The sequence below is a fragment of the Misgurnus anguillicaudatus genome, chromosome 9 (assembly GCF_027580225.2).
Source record: "Misgurnus anguillicaudatus chromosome 9, ASM2758022v2, whole genome shotgun sequence".
Classification (NCBI taxonomy): domain Eukaryota; kingdom Metazoa; phylum Chordata; class Actinopteri; order Cypriniformes; family Cobitidae; genus Misgurnus; species Misgurnus anguillicaudatus.
In genome coordinates this window covers 28,149,493-28,167,890 of record NC_073345.2, presented here as the reverse complement: position 1 = coordinate 28,167,890, position 18,398 = coordinate 28,149,493, and the positions used below count along the sequence as shown (strand labels likewise).

Here is an 18,398-nt window from a genome sequence, read left to right as displayed (position 1 = left end):
CCTTGTATCAGACACTCTTCTGCAGGCAGGGGGAGGGGCGGGGCTGTGTGCTCTACCCTCCACCGCCACTTTCAGAGTGTGCTTGTAGCAGCTAGGAGGCTGCTCAGGTTGCAGCAACAGTACAATTTCTCCAGTTAAAAGTTGTTCTATCACTGAAATAATTTTAGAGACATTATGTAAAAGTAAAAGGTTAATTTTGAGTGATTGTTAAAGGTGCAGTGTGTAATTTTTAGAAGGATATTTTGACAGAAATGCAAAATAATATACAAAACTATATTATCAGGGGTGTATAAAGACCTTTCATAATGAACTGTTATGTGTTTATTACCTTAGAACGAGACCTTTTTATTTAAATACACCGAGGGTCCCCTTACATGGAAGTCTGACATTTTTTTACAGAAGCCCTTAAAGGACAATTTTTTTACCAAGTTGTCTCTGACGATGACATGTTTGTCTGGTGGCGGCTCCCGTAGCTTCTCTATGTGTTTCAAAAGCGAGGGGGGAGCCGTGGACTAAGCCGTTGGTTGCAATTCGCAACCTCACCACTAGATGCTGCTAAAATGTACACACTGCACCTTTAAATGTCCTGTTCTTCCTGATCCCTTTTTTCAAACTTTAGTTGGTGTGTAATGTTGCTGTTAGAGCATAATACCTGCAAAATTATAAAGCTCAAAATTCAATGCCAAGTGATATATTTTCTTTAACAGAATTCCCCTTTTAAAGCCTTCACTGAACGGCCCTCTACTTCCCGGTTGAATGACGTCAATGTTAGAGTTTTTGACTAAGCTCCGCCCACATGAATACGTCATTCCTCAGCTAAGCTCAAACGACTCTGCTAAGCTAAGCTGCTGTCGAATCACAACACACTTAACAAGCTACACAATCAGAAGTCAGTACGCATTGACATCACTTTTCCACGTGACCACGTCAAAACTCGCACTGTTGAGTGGCAAACGTTCAACAAAATGGCTGGTTTTCATAGCGGCTGCTTTGGAATGTGTTTTCCAAAGAAAAACACGTATAAAATACAAATACTTGAAAAAATACTTTAAGTAGAAAGTAAAACCTCTGCTTGATAGTGACCCTAGCAACTTGTCAACCCACCTGTGGTCAGTGGACGTTGGCATGAACAATCAATTTACGTCTCCTTTCGTTGTTTTTTTGGCAGTCTGTAAAACGATAGCTCCGAATTTTTGTTAAATCTGTTAGTACAGTCTATCGCACAACAGCTTTTCCCAATTTAGATGCATTTCCCCTGTGTTTTCGCTGATTTCACACTGTACAGTGTACACAAATGCTGCCGCTCTGTCTTTTGCCACTCAGTGGATGTAACCCCAGTCACTTTTGCCGAAGGTGAGGTCACGTGCATAACCTCTATAGATAAGTACATTTTGTGAAAAATACTGTGTTTTTTACACACAAAACATAAACACATGTTATAGTGCGCACCTTTAAACACAATCATAGCTTTAAAAACACAGGGAAAACGGGACTATCACAAGGTGCATTTAGGGTGGCCATAGACTGTAGTATGTCCTAGTACTTGCATACTCTTTTGCTATGCACTAAAATGTGCAGACCATAACAAAAAGGATGCAGACTTGTAGTCTGCAGTGCAGTAAGTACAGTCCACCGGTTCTTATTTATGAATGGCCTGTGACCTGACAACATCAGTATTACTGCGCCATCACTGCGTCTTTGTTGCTTGGCAACCACTTTATAAACGTTTCTGAGGAACTACATTTCTTGGCATAAGAATATTTTCAAGAATATATTTTCACATATTATGTTTCTTTTCTATTTTAATACTTTGTAAAATGTCATACGGAATATTCTGCGTTTTCTATTAGTCGAATGGGAAAACTGCACAAAATTTTTTTTTAGTGATTTTCTAGCGCAAAAGCGACGTGCAGTGTCTTATTCGCCTATGTTTTTGATTCCATATCCGATTAAATCTTCTAATGAGGATCTGAAAATCTAAATAAATTATTTGATTTTAAATTAACCCTCACGTGTGCCAACCAACCATTGTGGGTTATGCAATAAACAAAAAAAGCAGTTTAAATCCGCCTTTTATTTTGAAGGATGTAAACTGAGACGCAAAGGGCGTCGTCAATGCAAGCAACTTTCAGTTTGACGTGTATCTGACTGGAGAAAGGCTTGAGGAAATCATGGCTGAATTTGTTAAGGCGCAAATTAAGGGAGATAAAGTGGTCGTGTTTTTAAAACCGTCCTGTCCTTACTGTGTGCTCGCCAAAAATGTGCTGTCAAAGTATAAGTTCAAAGACGGACGCCTTGACTTCATCGATATAAGCGGACGGGACGACATGGGTAACATACAAGATTGCCTTCAGCAGATCACCGGTGGGCGAACCGTGAGTAATTTTACAATGTTCCATTGCTACAAATTTAATTACAAGTTACATAGACTGTCGGTATTGACATCACAATGGTGTAATGTAAAACTTTACATAGAGTAAATACATCTATTACAAAATAATTGTACTTTATTACACGGCTCTTTGGAATCTGATTCTGATTAGTTCGTCACTGCATTGCGTCATATTGACCGGTACTTCTGTGTTCAAAGTATCGTTTCCGCTGTATGAGCTAATAAAATATTTCTAACAATATTTTCTTTACAATTATATATTACACTCATCATAGTTTAACTATGATATTTTAGTCAAAATGCTCAGTGCTCTTTGATTTTTAAGTGTCTGCTAAATAATTAAATGTCTCTTAAGTTACTGAAATTACAGCATAAGATGGTTTTAGCTAGGTGGTCTAGATGTGTTTTGGTCACTTTTTAAAGGAAAACACCACCGTTTTTCAATATTTTACTATGTTCTTACCTCAACGTAGACAAATTAATCCATACCTATCTATTTTCAATGCATGCACTCAGTCTTTGTACAGCGCATTCTGAATGTGTTAGCATTTAGCCTAGCCCCATTCATTCCTTAGGATCCAAACATGGATGAATTTAGAAGTCACCAAACACTTTCATGTTTTCCCTATTTAAAGACTGTTACATGAGTAGTTACACGAGTAAGTAGGCTATGGTGGCACAAAATAAATCATGGCTTTTTTTAAGCAGATAAAAATGAGAACTATATTTTATGGCGGACGAGTGCTTAGTTTGCAGAACTTCGACTTTGGGCGCAGTAATATTGCCGAAAGTTTAAGCGAGAGTCGAAGTGCTGCAAAGTAAGTGCTGGAAGACCAGCTGACCCACCAACTTGACCAGCTTTACCAGGCTGGGAGGACCAACTTAAACCATCCACCGCCACGTAAACCAGCAAACCACCCTGTTTTTTCCAGTAAGGAATGTTAATGATATTTACAGTAAAAACAGAGTACCCCAAAAAATGAATCATTGTCTTACTACAGGAAACAGATTAAACAATCAAATACCAAAAACATGGTTACTACAATTTCTTTATAGTAAAACCATGGTTAATTAAGTTAACCTACACATTTACGTAATTAGGACATTTATGTTGTGTGATTGCAGGTCATTGTTGGTTATTAAATATATTTAAGACCTGTTGTTCATATTTTTTATTCATCTGTCACAGTAAATAAAGTGCCAGGGTTTCACCATTCGTTCTTTGTAGGTTCCTCGAGTCTTCATAGGAGAAAAGTGTATCGGAGGAGGGAGTGATGTTGAGGGTCTTCACAACTCTGGACAACTGGAAGGCATGTTGCAGGCGATCGGAGCTTTGCAGTGAAGGTATACTTTCAATTCTTCAGTAAAATTTTGAAAAGATAAAGAAGAGGATTTCCATCTTTTATCCATGTAATATCCTCCAAATGTCATTCAAATTCCATACAGTGATTTTCTGCATCTGTGGTTTACAAGGCGGAGTCCACGATGTTTGAAAGCCAATGTTGATATTTGAAATCACCTAAACAAACACGCCCCTACCCCAATAGAATCTGGACCTTCTTTTAAAAGACCCGCCCCACACATACGCAACCCGGCAAGGATGTTGGTTAGTAGACACGCTCCTTACTGCTGATTGGCTATAAGTGTGTTTTGGTAGTCGGCCCGTCTCCTTTTCCAAAGCGTTTTTCAAACATCGTGGACTCCGCCTTTAAGATGTTCTCACACGAGCGAATCCCAACCATTTCACCACTAAAAACAGCATAAACCAACATAATCCATTTAAAAGGATTTTGCTTCTGGGGAACTGGCGTTGAATGATGAATTTGCACATGGTTTGTTTTGTTTGAATTGGGTTGTTCTTTATCACGTTTTCTGGGTTGGTGGAGGCACTGGGGACCCAATAATTGCACTTAAATATGGAAAAGGTCTGATTTTCATATTTAAATGCAATTATTGGGTCCCCAGTGCTTCTATTAACCTAGAGGATGTGATACAGAACAACTCAGTAACTTAGTTTTGGTAAACCATTTTTCTGCAAGCAAGTGAAAAAAATGGGTCATTGACATTTGGCCTCCCTTGTGATGTCAGAAAGGGATCTTTTTATAATAATACAACTATGACACTGCCGTTTAGTGCAGAGAGAGAGAGAAATTTTGCACTGAAAAAACACTGAAAAAGCACTGAAATTGCGTTAAAATTCCAACAAACCGCCATTATGGTGATCAGTGTTTGCATTTCATCCACTCATTTGCATTTTAAAGGATGCATCCAAAACGCAACATTTTTGCTCACACCTACAATTTTAACATGCCATAATAAATTATCTATATGGTATTTTGAGCTAAAACTTCACATACATACTCTGGGGACACCAAAGATTTATTTTACATCTTAAAAAGTCTTGTTAAATGTCCCCTTTAAAATGCCAATAATTAATTAAACCATAATCTGTTTTGTACAGTGATTCTTGAAATAAACACAGCTCCTTCTAAAATGTCTTTATTCAGCCTGATATGAGAGTCAACATAACTGAACTAGACTAAAGACAGCCGGCATTGGCTCTACGTTGACCAGACCAAGTGTACTACGAGGCGATCCACATGCTCGATGCGTACATTGTACGTTTTTTCTTGAAATAAAAATCTCAGATGTACATGTGTTACAAAAATAGCTGCATAATATTCAAATTATAATCTCATGGGAAAAAATAAATATTCAAAATGTTATTCGAGATATATTGCAAGAGTAACCACTGATCAGAAAGAAATTATCTCACCATGAAATACCATGAGAGTATCATATCAATGGAGAGTATAAGGTTGACCCTACCCTGTTTAACACTGGGGTTAATCGTTGTTGAAAAGTTCATTGCACCAAACGTTTTCGGCCCAACCAGGTATTATTGTTTGGCCGTGGTCATATAGATGATACAGATACAGTATTTACCGTAATGCATGTCAGTTTTTGCCATAGCCATAGTGTCATTGGGACCTACATGACATCATATTCCCATACACGGGATTCTCACAGTCCGCTGGGAATTCATTTATGTCACAGGGTCAGAGGTCAAAGTTCAAGTAAATAAAGTACATCCAAATTCCCCAACATCGACGCGTAGGTCAAACGGGGGTCTCTTTCATCCTGATTGCAATTTGGAGTCCAGTCTCTGTTCTTTCGTTATTTTCACCCCCGCTTCTTGTCGACAGGGGGTCAAGAATGGGTCACATGATGTTGCAGCGCGACTTGCGGACCTGTCGTCTGCGTTGCTGGTACTCGCTGAGCTCCTGCAGGTATCCTCTGGAAGGCCAGCGCAGTCGCTCCACCTGCTCACGCTCCTCATCTGTGAAAAACATCAAAATAACATGTAAAGCATGAACATCCTTTTATACATTCCCATGTTTTACCTTTGTAGTATCTCCGTCCATGAAATCTCTATCATGAACTTCACCTACTATTCATTGCTATAAAACTTGTGCATGATTCTTTATAAGACATAATTATGTATTTGGATGCTTAATGAATAATAAAATGTTTGCACTAAAATCTAGCTTGATGTATTTATTGGCACACAGATGTACTGTTGATGTACTATTTCTTGGTATCACTTTATTTTAGGGATGTGACGATAAATGCCGATATACACTAATAAAACGTGGAAGATCACTATTCTGAATCGCACAGCTGATATTATTCACAGCTATTTCACGTACTACGGCTTTTGATCAGTAAGTCCATATCGATCTGAAATCACTGTTAGTTTAGTCGTTTATAAAATGCATTTGAAAAAGCAACACTCGTCAAACATAATAATTATACATATTCTTTATTATCATGAAAATAGCTAAAATGGTTTGAAGAACAGCAATATAAATATATCCTTAAGCCATTTCCTGGAGCTGCGTGTATGGTTCTTTGTCTACAGCGCATATTGAGTTTCTGCACGAGCGCCCCCTGGCTTTTGGATGTAGCGGCATTTCACCGTAATTCATTGAGAAGCATAGCAAGCATCATTGGCCGATTAAAGATGCAGCCCTGCGTTATTTCGATAGGCCACTTTAGACATTTAACAGATTATAAGTAACTTTGCATCTACATGTCAACCTATTTAACTAACCCCACTGCTTATAGGACGTACACACCAAGCATGAATTGAACGATTTGTGGTAGTAGATTACATACAAAGTCAATGCAAAGACGCGATGTCTTCGCGCAAGTTGAATAATTCAACTCAAGAGAAAAATTCGCATGACACGAAGTTAAATCGCAAGAGTAATCTAGAGCGCGAGTAATCTAGAGCGGGAGTAATCTAGAGATGCTTCGCGTTTGGTGTGCACGTAGCATAAGGTAGCGTGTACATCATAGAATTTAAAGGAAAACACCACCGTTTTTCAAAATTTTTCTATGTTCTTACCTCAACTTGATGAATTAATACATACCTATCTTTTTTCAGTGCATGCACTTTTAATCTTTGTACAGCGCTTCGTGAATGTGTTGGCATTTGGCCTGGCCCCGTTCATTCCTATGGCTCCAAACGAAAGTTTTATTTTGTCCCACCATACTTCGTGCTTCGTGTAACTACTCATGTAACAGTCTTTAAATAGGGAAAACATGGAAGTGTTTGGTAGCTTATAAATTCATCCCTGTTTGGATCCTAAGGAATGAATGGGGCTAGGCTAAATGCTAACACATTCACAACGCGCTATACAAAAATTAAAAGTGCACGCATTGAAAAAAGATGAATTGGTCTAAGTTGAGGTAAGAACATAGTAAAATATTGAAAAACTGTGGTGTTTTCCTTTAAACACGGCTGAAAACGCTAGGCGGACACCGACTGTGGACATTTGCCAAAAAATGTTTAGCTAAGCGCTTTGGTTGCTATGATACTTCTGCTTCGTTTATCAGTCATTAATGTGATGTTTGTCCCGCCCCTCCTCCATCGTGATTGGACAGCTGCCTAAGAAGTGACATTGATGAGCTGAGCGTTTCACCCGAAATTAAAAAAAATTCAACTCTGGGCGCTCTTTCCAGTTTTAGAAATGCGCAGCGCTTCCATTGGAAACGAATAAAAATATATGCTGCCCGTCGGCAAAAACGCCTTGGTGTACATGTCCCCAAATTAGAGTTAGTTGACATGTAGTTGCAAAATTAAAATGTCTAAAGTGGACTATCAAAAAAAGTGTAACCTGAAAATTTAGCATTCCTTTCAAAACTGACCTAACATTTGCACTTAGTGTTTCACAATACGGCACTAAATGAACTAAGCAGTGATTTGCATGGACTTGTTTACAGCACCAGCTGGTAGGAGCGGTGCAAGGTGCTGGTAACAGGTTTTTGTAAAGTCAGAGATGATTATGCGTGCATGCATTTTAATGCACATGAACGACCTTACCAGATTGTCAGCGGGCGGCTCATCTGATAATTCAAGAAAGTCTGGCTTGTGGCTGAAGATCAGGTAGTTATTGGCAATGAAATGGAGGAGCCAGACGTATAGTTGATCAGCATTGTGACACTGCGGTGAAGAAGTGAGAGAGAGACCAATAAACTTTGTTTAAAACACACAATGTTACATACAGAATAGAAGATGATATTTATGCTAATTTTGTGCAGTATGCAAATATAATGTGTGCATGATTGACTTGGTAGTAAAATAAGGTAATTTGCTTTTTTAATCCAGTTTTATTTAAATGTCTTGGTGTTTGTCAGTCATTTAAATAGCAAATGTGCCTGATATTACATTTAGTTGCTAGAAATTAAAAGTCCATATGTATGGCAGATGCTTTCATCCAAAGTGACTTACAGTAGGCCTACATTCAAGCTATACATTTTATTAGCTTGTATTATATACTACTCCGAACATAAACATGTTGAAGCTATATTAAAACTTATTTTGCACCGTCAGCAGCATTCTGTTTTATTTATCTGTGTTTTTATCAAATATGTGACCCAGTCTGTGAAACCCAGCTATACCCAGATTTGTTGTTTTCTACATAAAATCATCCTCCATTATGTAAAGAATATTATGCGAAGATATAACCTTGATATCTTTAATATTGACAGAGTAAGGTTATGTCAAAGATTAAAATCAATGAGTAAAATCAAACCTTGATGCTTTAAATCTAATAGCCTGGATTTCACAGACAGGGTCACATATTAAAGCATCAAAAAAGTAATTTCAAACTTTGATCTATTATAATGTCCATTTAGGTCCAAAGTAGCAAAAAACACCTTATTAACTCATTCCCCGCCAGACTTTTTTGAAAAGTTCCCTCAAGCATTTTTTGTGATTTTCACAAAAGTAAAAAAAAACTTTCAGGAACATTTTCTTCTAAAAATATATAAACATACAAATATATCAAAAGAAAGAACAGACCCTCTGATCTCAAACAAACAATAAACAAACAAACAAAACGGGGGAACATTTTTTTCATCCTATCTATTTTTTTCTCTATATGGGTATATATGGGTATTTTTCTTCAAAAATAATTTTTTTTAGCAAAAAGCTAAAATAATTGCATTTTTGTGAAGGAATTTTGTTCATAGATAAGATTCCAAACGATTATTAAAACATAAACGCTGTGTAAAATTAATAAATAATGTTTTGCTTCAGTTTTTTTTTCATTGGGTAAGTTCACGATCTAGTGGATAATCACGGTATTACAGATTACCCTAAAAACTCATCAGGAACATGTTTTTTTTCAAGCAAATGTTTTCTCTTAATTGAAGAGATAACTCGTCATTGGCGGGGAAAGAGTTAAATGTAGAGGTGGCATAGACTTACCTTTGCTTTTTTCAGTAAGCGTATCACACTGATACCCGTAGATGCCAGCTCTCGACTGGGCATGCTCTGAAGATACGCGCAGACGCACACCTCACACAAGTGCTGCAGACGCTTCACCTGATACATCTCTGCGCAGACGAGCACGGCCATGGCTTGCAACACACTGGCTATACACAGACACACGTCAATGTCAATCAAACTCTATAAAATGTCTTTATTATGAACAGCTTAGAAGACATCAAGTTGACTGACAGAATAAATAAATTGATCTGAAATAATAAATGTTTCTTATTTAATAATACACACAAACTGATCCTCTGAGTGTCTTTGTGATTGAAATACCACACAGTAACTGGGTGAACGTTTGTTTTGTGTCATAACTCTTATTGACCAATCAGCATCCAGAACAAGCTATTAAATATCTCACCTGGACAGCAGGTATCAGTGTAAAGGTACTCCAGGAACGCTAGGAAGGTGTCTGACGAGACTCCATGGATGGGCACCACACGACTCCGTGCCTCCGCGTACTTCCCGCTGAACATGGCAGCCATGACATCACACCGGGCCACAAGCACGGCTCTGTGTGCTGGCAGTACACTTCCTGAACCAAACACAGCCCAGTGTTTCTTAAACATAAGCAGACTCAACCATACAAAGTCCATGTAGACAAGTCCAGTTAGAGTTTCTGTCTTGAATATGAAAAGACTGAAATGTCCAAGACGAAAATAGAAAATATTTTTAAGTCATAGAAATGGCAAGACTGTTCCTATAAATTTACAAATCTAAAACGGGTGTGTCTCCTGCCCTTACAATGTCTTTGACACACATCCACACGAGGTCAAGCATTAGAGAGAAGCTCTTAAAGATATACAAGCCTCTGGCTTTTAATGGGCACTTTGAAACTGTGAATCAATGTATGCCATTGTGTGAGGTCATGTATTTACAGGGGTAGGATTGAAACTTGCCTTGCACCATGAAGATAACATCAGAGTACAGAGGGGAATTAAAGAGGCTGCCCAGTGTTAGAGGACCCGGTTGAGAGCGGGCTGTGGGTGTGTCCCTGGGGGCCTGCAACCAGAGCGAATCGACACCACAGTCAACAATCTTATCTGACGGACGCTGTTCATACCGTAAACATTTCTCATTAAGAAATCAGGTCATGTCCTCAAGCAGAACCTTATAAGATTTTACCATGTTTTTACAATAGTAAGACTAAACGTAAATAAGGTAGAAATGGTTGAATTTGTATAATATAGAAGGATGACATTATAGTTCAGTCTTAGTTATAGATGTGGTTTCCCACATTGAGATTAACTTAAGCCAGGACTAGGCCTTAGTTTAATTATTTTAACAAACATGAATAACTAAAAACATTACTTGTGTGCATTTCGAAGCAAAACAAATGACACTGATCTATTTTAATATATGTCAGTGCAGTAGTTTTCAGTTTAGACACCTCTTACATTTTTTTAGTCTAGGACTAGTCTAATCCCTGTCCGGAAAACCGTCCCATACTATCTAAATGCTAAGACTATTCATAATTAGTTATAAATAGTTTGTTTAAAGAAGCTGCAATCTGTAACTTTTGGTAAAAAATAAAGAAAAATGTGTTACTGAGCATAAGTACATAACCAGCATTGTTCAAAACTGTCTTTAGTCAGTAGCTTATTACCAACTGTAAGCTTATAATAATGATTTACTAATAGTAGTTATGATGTTATATAATTTATACCACAGAGCTGTTGAATGCTTTATTCTGATTGGTTGAGAAATGCATTATTGCATTCTTTTTTGATAAAGCACACCTGACCTATAAAATGTCTTAAAATAACAACCAAAGCAATGTTTGTGGTCACCGTGATACAGGCAGAATAATTAAATAATTAAATTAGAATTATTTAAAAATAATTTAACGCTTTGTGCGGCATTACCACCTTGGGTGTGCATTATTTCATATAATTCAACGGCCCGTTGTCAATCAGTCCTTACATAAATATAAAGATAATAACCCTTTCCCCGCCATTGATGAATTATCTTGTCAATAGGCTTTATGCCCAGCTGCACTACTTCCTGAACTTCAGCCAGCTCCTTGTTTCCTGTCTGCCATTATTGGACAAACGGATTAATCCAGGTGTGCCTGACCTCAGTAGTCACAACAACAATAATCACACACACCTGGATTAATCAGTTTGTCCAATAATGGCAGACAGGAAACAAGGAGCTGGCTGAAATTCAGGAAGTAGTGCAGCTGGGCATAAAGCCTATTAAGAGAAAACATTTGCATAAAAAAACGTGTTTCTGATGAATTTTTATGTTAATTTGCAATACCGCGATTATCCACCAGACCCAGGAAAAAACTGAAGCCAAAACGTTATTTACTAATTTCTGAATCTGATCTCTGAACAAAATTCCTTCACAAAAATGCAATTATTTCAGCTTTTTGCAAAAAAAAATTTTTTTTAGAAAAATATCCCTATTTAAGAGTTTATAAGCAGAGAAAAAAATATACTATGAAACTTTTTTCCTGTTTTGTTTGTTTATTTGAAAGCAGAGGATCTGTTCTTTAATTTGCTATATTTGTATGTTTATATATTTTTAGAAGAAAATCTTCCTGGAAGGCATTTTGTGAAACTTTTGTGAAAAACACAAAAAATGCTGGCTGGCAACTTTTCAAAAAATGGCTGGCGGGGAATGAGTTAAGTTAAGCAGTTGGGTCAGATTTCGTCAAGTAGATCGGAGCTCTTCAAATGGGGGGTAAACTTGGGCGGTACCTCAAAAAAGGGGCAGTTAGGGATAGGGTTGGATGGGAATTAGATGTGTGCTGTCTATCTTTCTACGGTTGGAAGCCACATCCTCTTTTGCAGCACCTGCCCCGTTTTAGAGTTTCCCTACCCCCATTTGGAGATCTCCAGGCTGTTACCCTTCTCGATTTGGTGGAAAATGTGTTGCACTTAATAAGGTAAGGTAATATTGCATGCATATTGGACATTTCTTTATCGGTAACTGAAAACTTGCATTTTTGTTAAGCTATAGATTTCTAGCTTTATACCAAAACGTCTAAGTATAAACCTTTAAATAAATGACAGATTGGTTTATTGGTACAGGAATGATGCTTATTTGCTCAGTGATGATCAAGATCAACAAACAATTCAGGTCTGCTTGTAGCGTCCCCTGCTGGTGATGTGAATACCTTTTCTCTCCCGACGAATGAGCGTATTCGGTCCATCAGCTGGGCCACAGCCAAAGGGTTCTTTAATTTTTCAGCAATGGCTTCCTCCAGGTATTCCCATTCCCAGGCCCCTGCAAAAATACACATTACCAACATGCACTGCACTGACCCGCATGAGCACATCCTGACTGGTCATGCATTAAAAACTGTCTGCTCAGATTCACTTTAGTTTCACCTCTCAACAGAGATACTGCTGGAGTCTGGACTGTCAGAGCCGTGCCTATAGTGATATTACATTTAGCTGTGTTTTTATCAGTTGTCACAAACAAATGTTCAGGTGGCACAGGTGAGCTGATATAATATGAACTCTGTCTAAAAGTTCATATCTCCTCTGAAAAGGCACTCGGAGATTCCATACATCATTTTTGTTAATGTAACAGCTGCCCTTGGCGCACAGAAGGGAAAATGTCCCCACCAAATCACTTCATATATCAGAACAGGGGTGAAATGATCTCATCAGTATGAGCCTCACCTTTCACCTTCTAAATATGGCTTTGCTCTGATAAATAACTCTATAATGTCCAATCCATTTCTTGGGATGTTAAAGCCTCCTAAAAATGCACTTTTAAGTGTGTTTCTAGCAGAAAATGAGTCGACAGTGTGTGTGCAGAAACATCCTGTTATTATACAAATCCATCTATTCTTCTTTGTGTAATCTCCTTTAAACCACAACAGTCACACAAAACAAGCTGTTGGGGATTTCCTATCAATGTGATGTCACATTGATTACTCCCCACCCATGATCGCCTTATGAGTGCGTAGTTTAACCTTTTGCCAGAGAAACATGTTTTAATGTAGTCCAAAGCACATGTGTAAGCGCTCTACACCCTACTTTGCATATGGGGAGGGGAACAACAGCTTTCTTTGCATTTAAAGAAACACACAAATGATCATGTTTAACATTGTATAATAAAAGATATGTGGTGTATTTTTGAGCTGACACATTCTGGGGATAACAGAGACTACTTTTATATTGCTGAAAACACCTATGTTAGCGGTCCTTTAAATCCTGAGTAACTGATAAAGATGCACAGCTGTCAGTCCATCTCCAGTTTACATCAAAGGTCATATTTACCTTTATATGGATTATATGGATTCTTGTTGTTGTCAGGCTAATGTAAGAGAAGAGTAACAAATGTGTATTGGGCTGAATCCTAAGAAACATGTCCAGATCACTTTTCCTTTCAAAATCAACAAAATTATCAGAAATTATATTTTGCATAGATGTTTTTGCATTGTGGCATTATGTTTAAGATAATTAAAGGTGCCCAAGATGCATTGAAATGTACATATGTTCAATTGTTCTCTGATACAATAATATTTTGGGAAATGCATAAATGTAAGTATAATAACGTTTATCAAAGATGTCCTAAGACAAGAACGGGTATTAGTTTTGGCTTTTAAGAAAGGTTTTGATCCACTTCAAATGTTGACTAGTGTACTTGTTTTCACATTGCAGTAATGACAGTGAGAAACTATAGAGCCCAACCGATTTATTTTGACGATTTTATCAGCCAATATGAGTCTGTTACATATATATCTGTATCGGCAATACAGAATTGTTAAACACCCTGCCCATAGACTGTAAAAAAAGGTGGACGATGCAACGTCGCTTTCTTCCATTGTAATGAATTAAATACAAAAATGTCAGTTTGGAGCCAGGGCATGCGCAGAAGGAATCACCTGTGGAGCCAGAGGCGGAGCCACAATATCAAACTTTTGCTCAAACACTCGCGTGTCCAATTCAACCACGCCAATCATAAAGACGCGCAACGTTTCTATAGCATCAAATTACTAGCTAAAATGAAATTTATCACAAAAAAGAACAATTGAACATATATCAGCGTGATAACAACTACCTTAAAGGACCAGAACTTTCAGAAAATTTTATTGGAAGTGTAAATTCTTTTTTTTTAGTTAGAGCCGAGTCCCATTTGTTAGCATGGAGAGGGCGGGTTTATGACTTGTACTGCAGCCAGCCACCAGGGGGTGATCAAAGAGTCAGCCTCAATTACATATGAGTAATACATGCAAAAAAAAAAAAGTATGTATATACAGAATATTCGGTTTATGTACTGTATTCTATATACAGTACCAGTCAAAAGTTTGGACACTTCCCATTTGTGTCCAAAATTATAGAATACAGTACTGTAGTATAATATACTGTAGTATATAGTACTGTGCAAAAGTCTTAGGCCACCATGCCAGAATCAGATTTGTTGTTTTTGCAATGTTATAGTGATCATATATAATTGTTTCTCAGTCTCTTTAATAAAATGCATCCAGAAAATGTGTATATAGTATTAAAAACTGTATAAAAATGTAAACTGATGTGTCAAGATTTTGGGGTAAGCTCCCCTTCCACTTGAGCAATAGCAGGAAACTGCAGGATCTCTTATACCTAAATAAAATTAAATCCTAATTTACAATTTTAAAGAAATTAGTCTTTTTACTTCATTCTGCTCAAAAACACTCAAGATGTGTTTAGTGCCAAGAGAGGTCACAATAAACACCGACGATGCCTAAAAAAGACATTTAGCCCTGAAAATTTATTTTTTTGTACCTTATTTTCTGTTTGTATCTTAACAAAATAGATTGAAAAATAAATGTGGATGGACATTACAACTTACTAACTAACACAACAAGTCTGGTGGTGGTGGCCTAAGACTTTTGCACAGTACATAAAGATTATCGGCTGATATATCGATATCTGGCTTTTTACTCCCTAATATATGTATGTCAGCCCCAAAAAAACCCATATTTGTCAGTTTAAAAAAAAAACTTTATAATGTCACAATGATAAAGAATCTTGTGTTCTTTAGTGGCTTTGGTTTCTTTTGGCAAAATAAAATTTAACGTTGTCCATTCAACCCCATAGGTACACAAACTCCTAGATACTAGGGGTGCACTAATATATCAGCCGATGATGCTTGCTATGCTTCTCAATGAATTACGGTGAAATGCCGCTACATCCAAAAGCCAGGGGGCGCTCTCGTGCAGAAACTCAATATGCACTGTAGACGAAGAACCGTATACATACGCAGCTCCAGGAAATGGCTTAAGGATATATTTATATTGCTGTTCTTCAAACCTTTTCAGGTAGTGATGGGAGAAACGAAGCTTTTCGAAGCGTCGAGTCAATTGAACCAATTGCTTCGAAAATTGATTCAGTTTTTCGAAGCAGTTCGAAACCCACACACGCTGGCGAACCCTGCTGGTCAAAATAGTGTAAAGCAGATGTGTCGAAACATTTTACACTTTTTTTTTACAAAATAATAGCAAGATTTTTATTAAAATATGTTAAAAAAAGTATTTAACTTAATTAAGACATAGTTAAAAGTGTATTATGTGTTTCTAGTTTTATTTAGGGAAAACAAATGAATAAAACTAACTACCCGTTTAATTATGCACATTTTTGTCATTAAATATGTCTATAAACAAAAAGTAGACAACATGGCAGTGTTATTAGTCAGAAGGATAAATGTTTTATGAACTTTCATAATAAAACTGACCCGAGTTCACCTAAACTTATTACCCAGCAAACACAGAACGTTCCCCTAACGTTAGTTTTTGGTTATATTTTGGTTATTTTTTGGGAACCAAAAAATAACGTTCTGGGAACGTTATTTTTTGGTTATTTTTTTGGAACCATAAAATAACGTTCCCATAACGTTGCAGGGTGGTTATTTTTAAATAACCTAAAAATAACTTATACAGAACGTTATTTTTTGGTTATTTTTTGGTTCTTTTTTGGTTCTTTTTTTGGAACCATAAAATAACGTTCCCCTAACGTTGCAGGGTGGTTATTTTTAAAATAACCTAAAAATAACTTATACAGAACGTTATTTTTTGGTTCTTTTTTGGTTCTTTTTTTGGAACCATAAAATAACGTTCCCATAACGTTGCAGGGTGGTTATTTTTAAAATAACCTAAAAATAACTTATACAGAACGTTATTTTTTGGTTCTTTTTTGGTTCTTTTTTTGGAACCATAAAATAACGTTCCCATAACGTTGCAGGGTGGTTATTTTTAAAATAACCTAAAAATAACTTATACAGAACGTTATTTTTTGGTTATTTTTTGGTTTTCTGGAACCATAAAATAACCTAAAAATAACTTATACATAACGTTAATGGTTATTTTTTGGTTATGTTTTTTTTTAGGAAATGAAGTGAATGCATAATTAAACCCATTATTCCTTTAGTGTGCACGTCTAATATGCGCGTGCTTGTCTGCACGAGCTTACCGCCTTCTTCACGAGTACCCGCTTTATCTTGTGCTCAGGAAAAGTCGTTAATTTAAAAAATAACGGTCCTTTCGTTTTTACCTCAGAGACTAACATTATTTTAGCGGTTCTTTTGTCTCTTTCTTGATTTAGTAACTTAAATATGTGAGAAGAAATATATATACGAGTGATTTCCAATCGATTTGAGGAGAATTTGAGGAGAATATGATGTTAGAAACTTTCTATTGTTGTAAAAACGGATAGCCGACTAACGTTAACTGTGGTAAGATCTTTTAACCTAAAGTGACTGAAGTTAAAACGCAATGAGAAATAAATCAGAGTATATCATTCTAGCGATTTCTTTTTTGTTTCTTCATTAGTAGCTTAAATATGTGAAAACGAAAATATATTTTAATTATTTCCATGAAGAGAATATGAAGTTAGAAGCTTTTGATTATTGTAAAAACTGAGAGAGAGATGCTGATTGTTGTTACTTAATAATGGAGAGGCGGCTGCTGTAAGGTCTGTTAAACTAAAGTGAATTACATGTTTATATATTTTCAATAAATATCTGTTTTAACTCTTCTTTATTGTGTTGAAGTCACTATTATATATTTGATAAAATATAATGTTATTTAAATACATAATATGTGATGTGTTGAGGTATTTTTATATAAAATAACCTGTGTTATATAATGGTATAATATTTTAATAGACATTTTTTCCAGTAATAGCATAATTTAATTATTATAGATTTTGTATTAAATAAATTATTTTATTCCTCCTTATACGGAAATGTGTTTTACTTATTTTAGATAGATATGATAGATAAAAAAACAACCAAAACACAGCATGGGATGTACTACGTGCCGTACTTTTGTAAGCCTTCACTTCTTCACTGAGGCTGGAGTCTTGCGCGCTCTGTCAGTGCGTGCACGGAGCCCCGGCAACGCGCCCTCGCGCCCTGGTGAGATCATTTTTCACTCCATGTCAGCTGTGCATTTTCCAAGGTTTGTTTTTGGTTAGCCAGGAAAGTTTTCTTTACAGAAATAGAACGTTATTTTTAGGTTATTTTAACGTTTTCCTAACGTTAGGAGAACGTTAGAATAACGTTATTCTAACGTTACTCTAACGTTCTCCTAACGTTATTCTAACGTTATTCTAACGTTATTCTAACGTTAGTTTTTGGTTCTCAAAACGTTCCCCTAACGTTAGTTTTTGGTTCCCATAACGTTATTTTCCAAGGTTTGTTTTTGGTTAGCCAGGAAAGTTTTCTTTACAGAAATAGAATGTTATTTTTAGGTTATTTTAACGTTTTCCTAACGTTAGGAGAACGTTAAAATAACCTAAAAATAACGTTCTATTTCTGTAAAGAAAACTTTCCTGGCTAACCAAAAACAAACCTTGGAAAATAACGTTATGGGAACCAAAAACTAACGTTAGGGGAACGTTTTGAGAACCAAAAACTAACGTTAGGGGAACGTTTTGGGAACCAAAAATTGTTAGCTGGGTAGACACTGGTCATGTGATCAACTCCCCCTACTGGTGAACCATCGGATTTTCGAAATGTTTCGAAACAGTTATGACGTAATGAAGCCTCGTTTGCTAAAATCACGTGACTTGGGCCAGTTTGAAACAAGCTCCGAACCACTGATTCGAAACAAAAGATTCGTAAATGTTTCGAAGCCTCATGAAGCAGTGCTTCGAAAGCGACCATCACTATTTTCAGGTACTTTCATGATAATAAAGAATATGTATAATGATTATGTTTGAC

The 18,398-nt window shown here is 36.6% G+C and overlaps 2 protein-coding genes across 3 annotated transcripts in view; one reads left to right on the top strand and one right to left on the bottom strand.

Annotated features, from left to right (window-relative positions):
* The first annotated feature begins 2,098 nt into the window (after window positions 1-2,098).
* On the top strand, window positions 2,099-5,935 carry glrx (glutaredoxin (thioltransferase)). The gene is made up of 3 exons (XM_073871418.1): window positions 2,099-2,375; window positions 3,621-3,736; window positions 5,599-5,935. Exons 1-2 carry the CDS (start codon window positions 2,172-2,174, stop codon window positions 3,732-3,734), a joined length of 318 nt encoding a protein of 105 aa, XP_073727519.1. The 5' UTR covers window positions 2,099-2,171; the 3' UTR covers window positions 3,735-3,736; window positions 5,599-5,935.
* Window positions 4,876-18,398, bottom strand: part of rhobtb3 (Rho related BTB domain containing 3) — a 27,117-nt gene continuing 13,594 nt past the window's right edge. Inside the window, exons 7-12 of one of the 2 annotated variants that reach the window (XM_073871417.1) lie at window positions 12,361-12,470; window positions 10,132-10,238; window positions 9,598-9,767; window positions 9,171-9,337; window positions 7,782-7,901; window positions 4,876-5,727 (exon numbers count right to left, since the gene is read on the bottom strand). In XM_073871417.1, the coding sequence (XP_073727518.1) occupies window positions 5,614-5,727; window positions 7,782-7,901; window positions 9,171-9,337; window positions 9,598-9,767; window positions 10,132-10,238; window positions 12,361-12,470 (788 nt within the window). In that variant the 3' untranslated portion in view covers window positions 4,876-5,613. Of the gene's footprint in view, window positions 5,728-7,280; window positions 7,902-9,170; window positions 9,338-9,597; window positions 9,768-10,131; window positions 10,239-12,360; window positions 12,471-18,398 lie in introns of those variants that run through there. The other variant, XM_055180328.2, reaches the window with a different exon arrangement.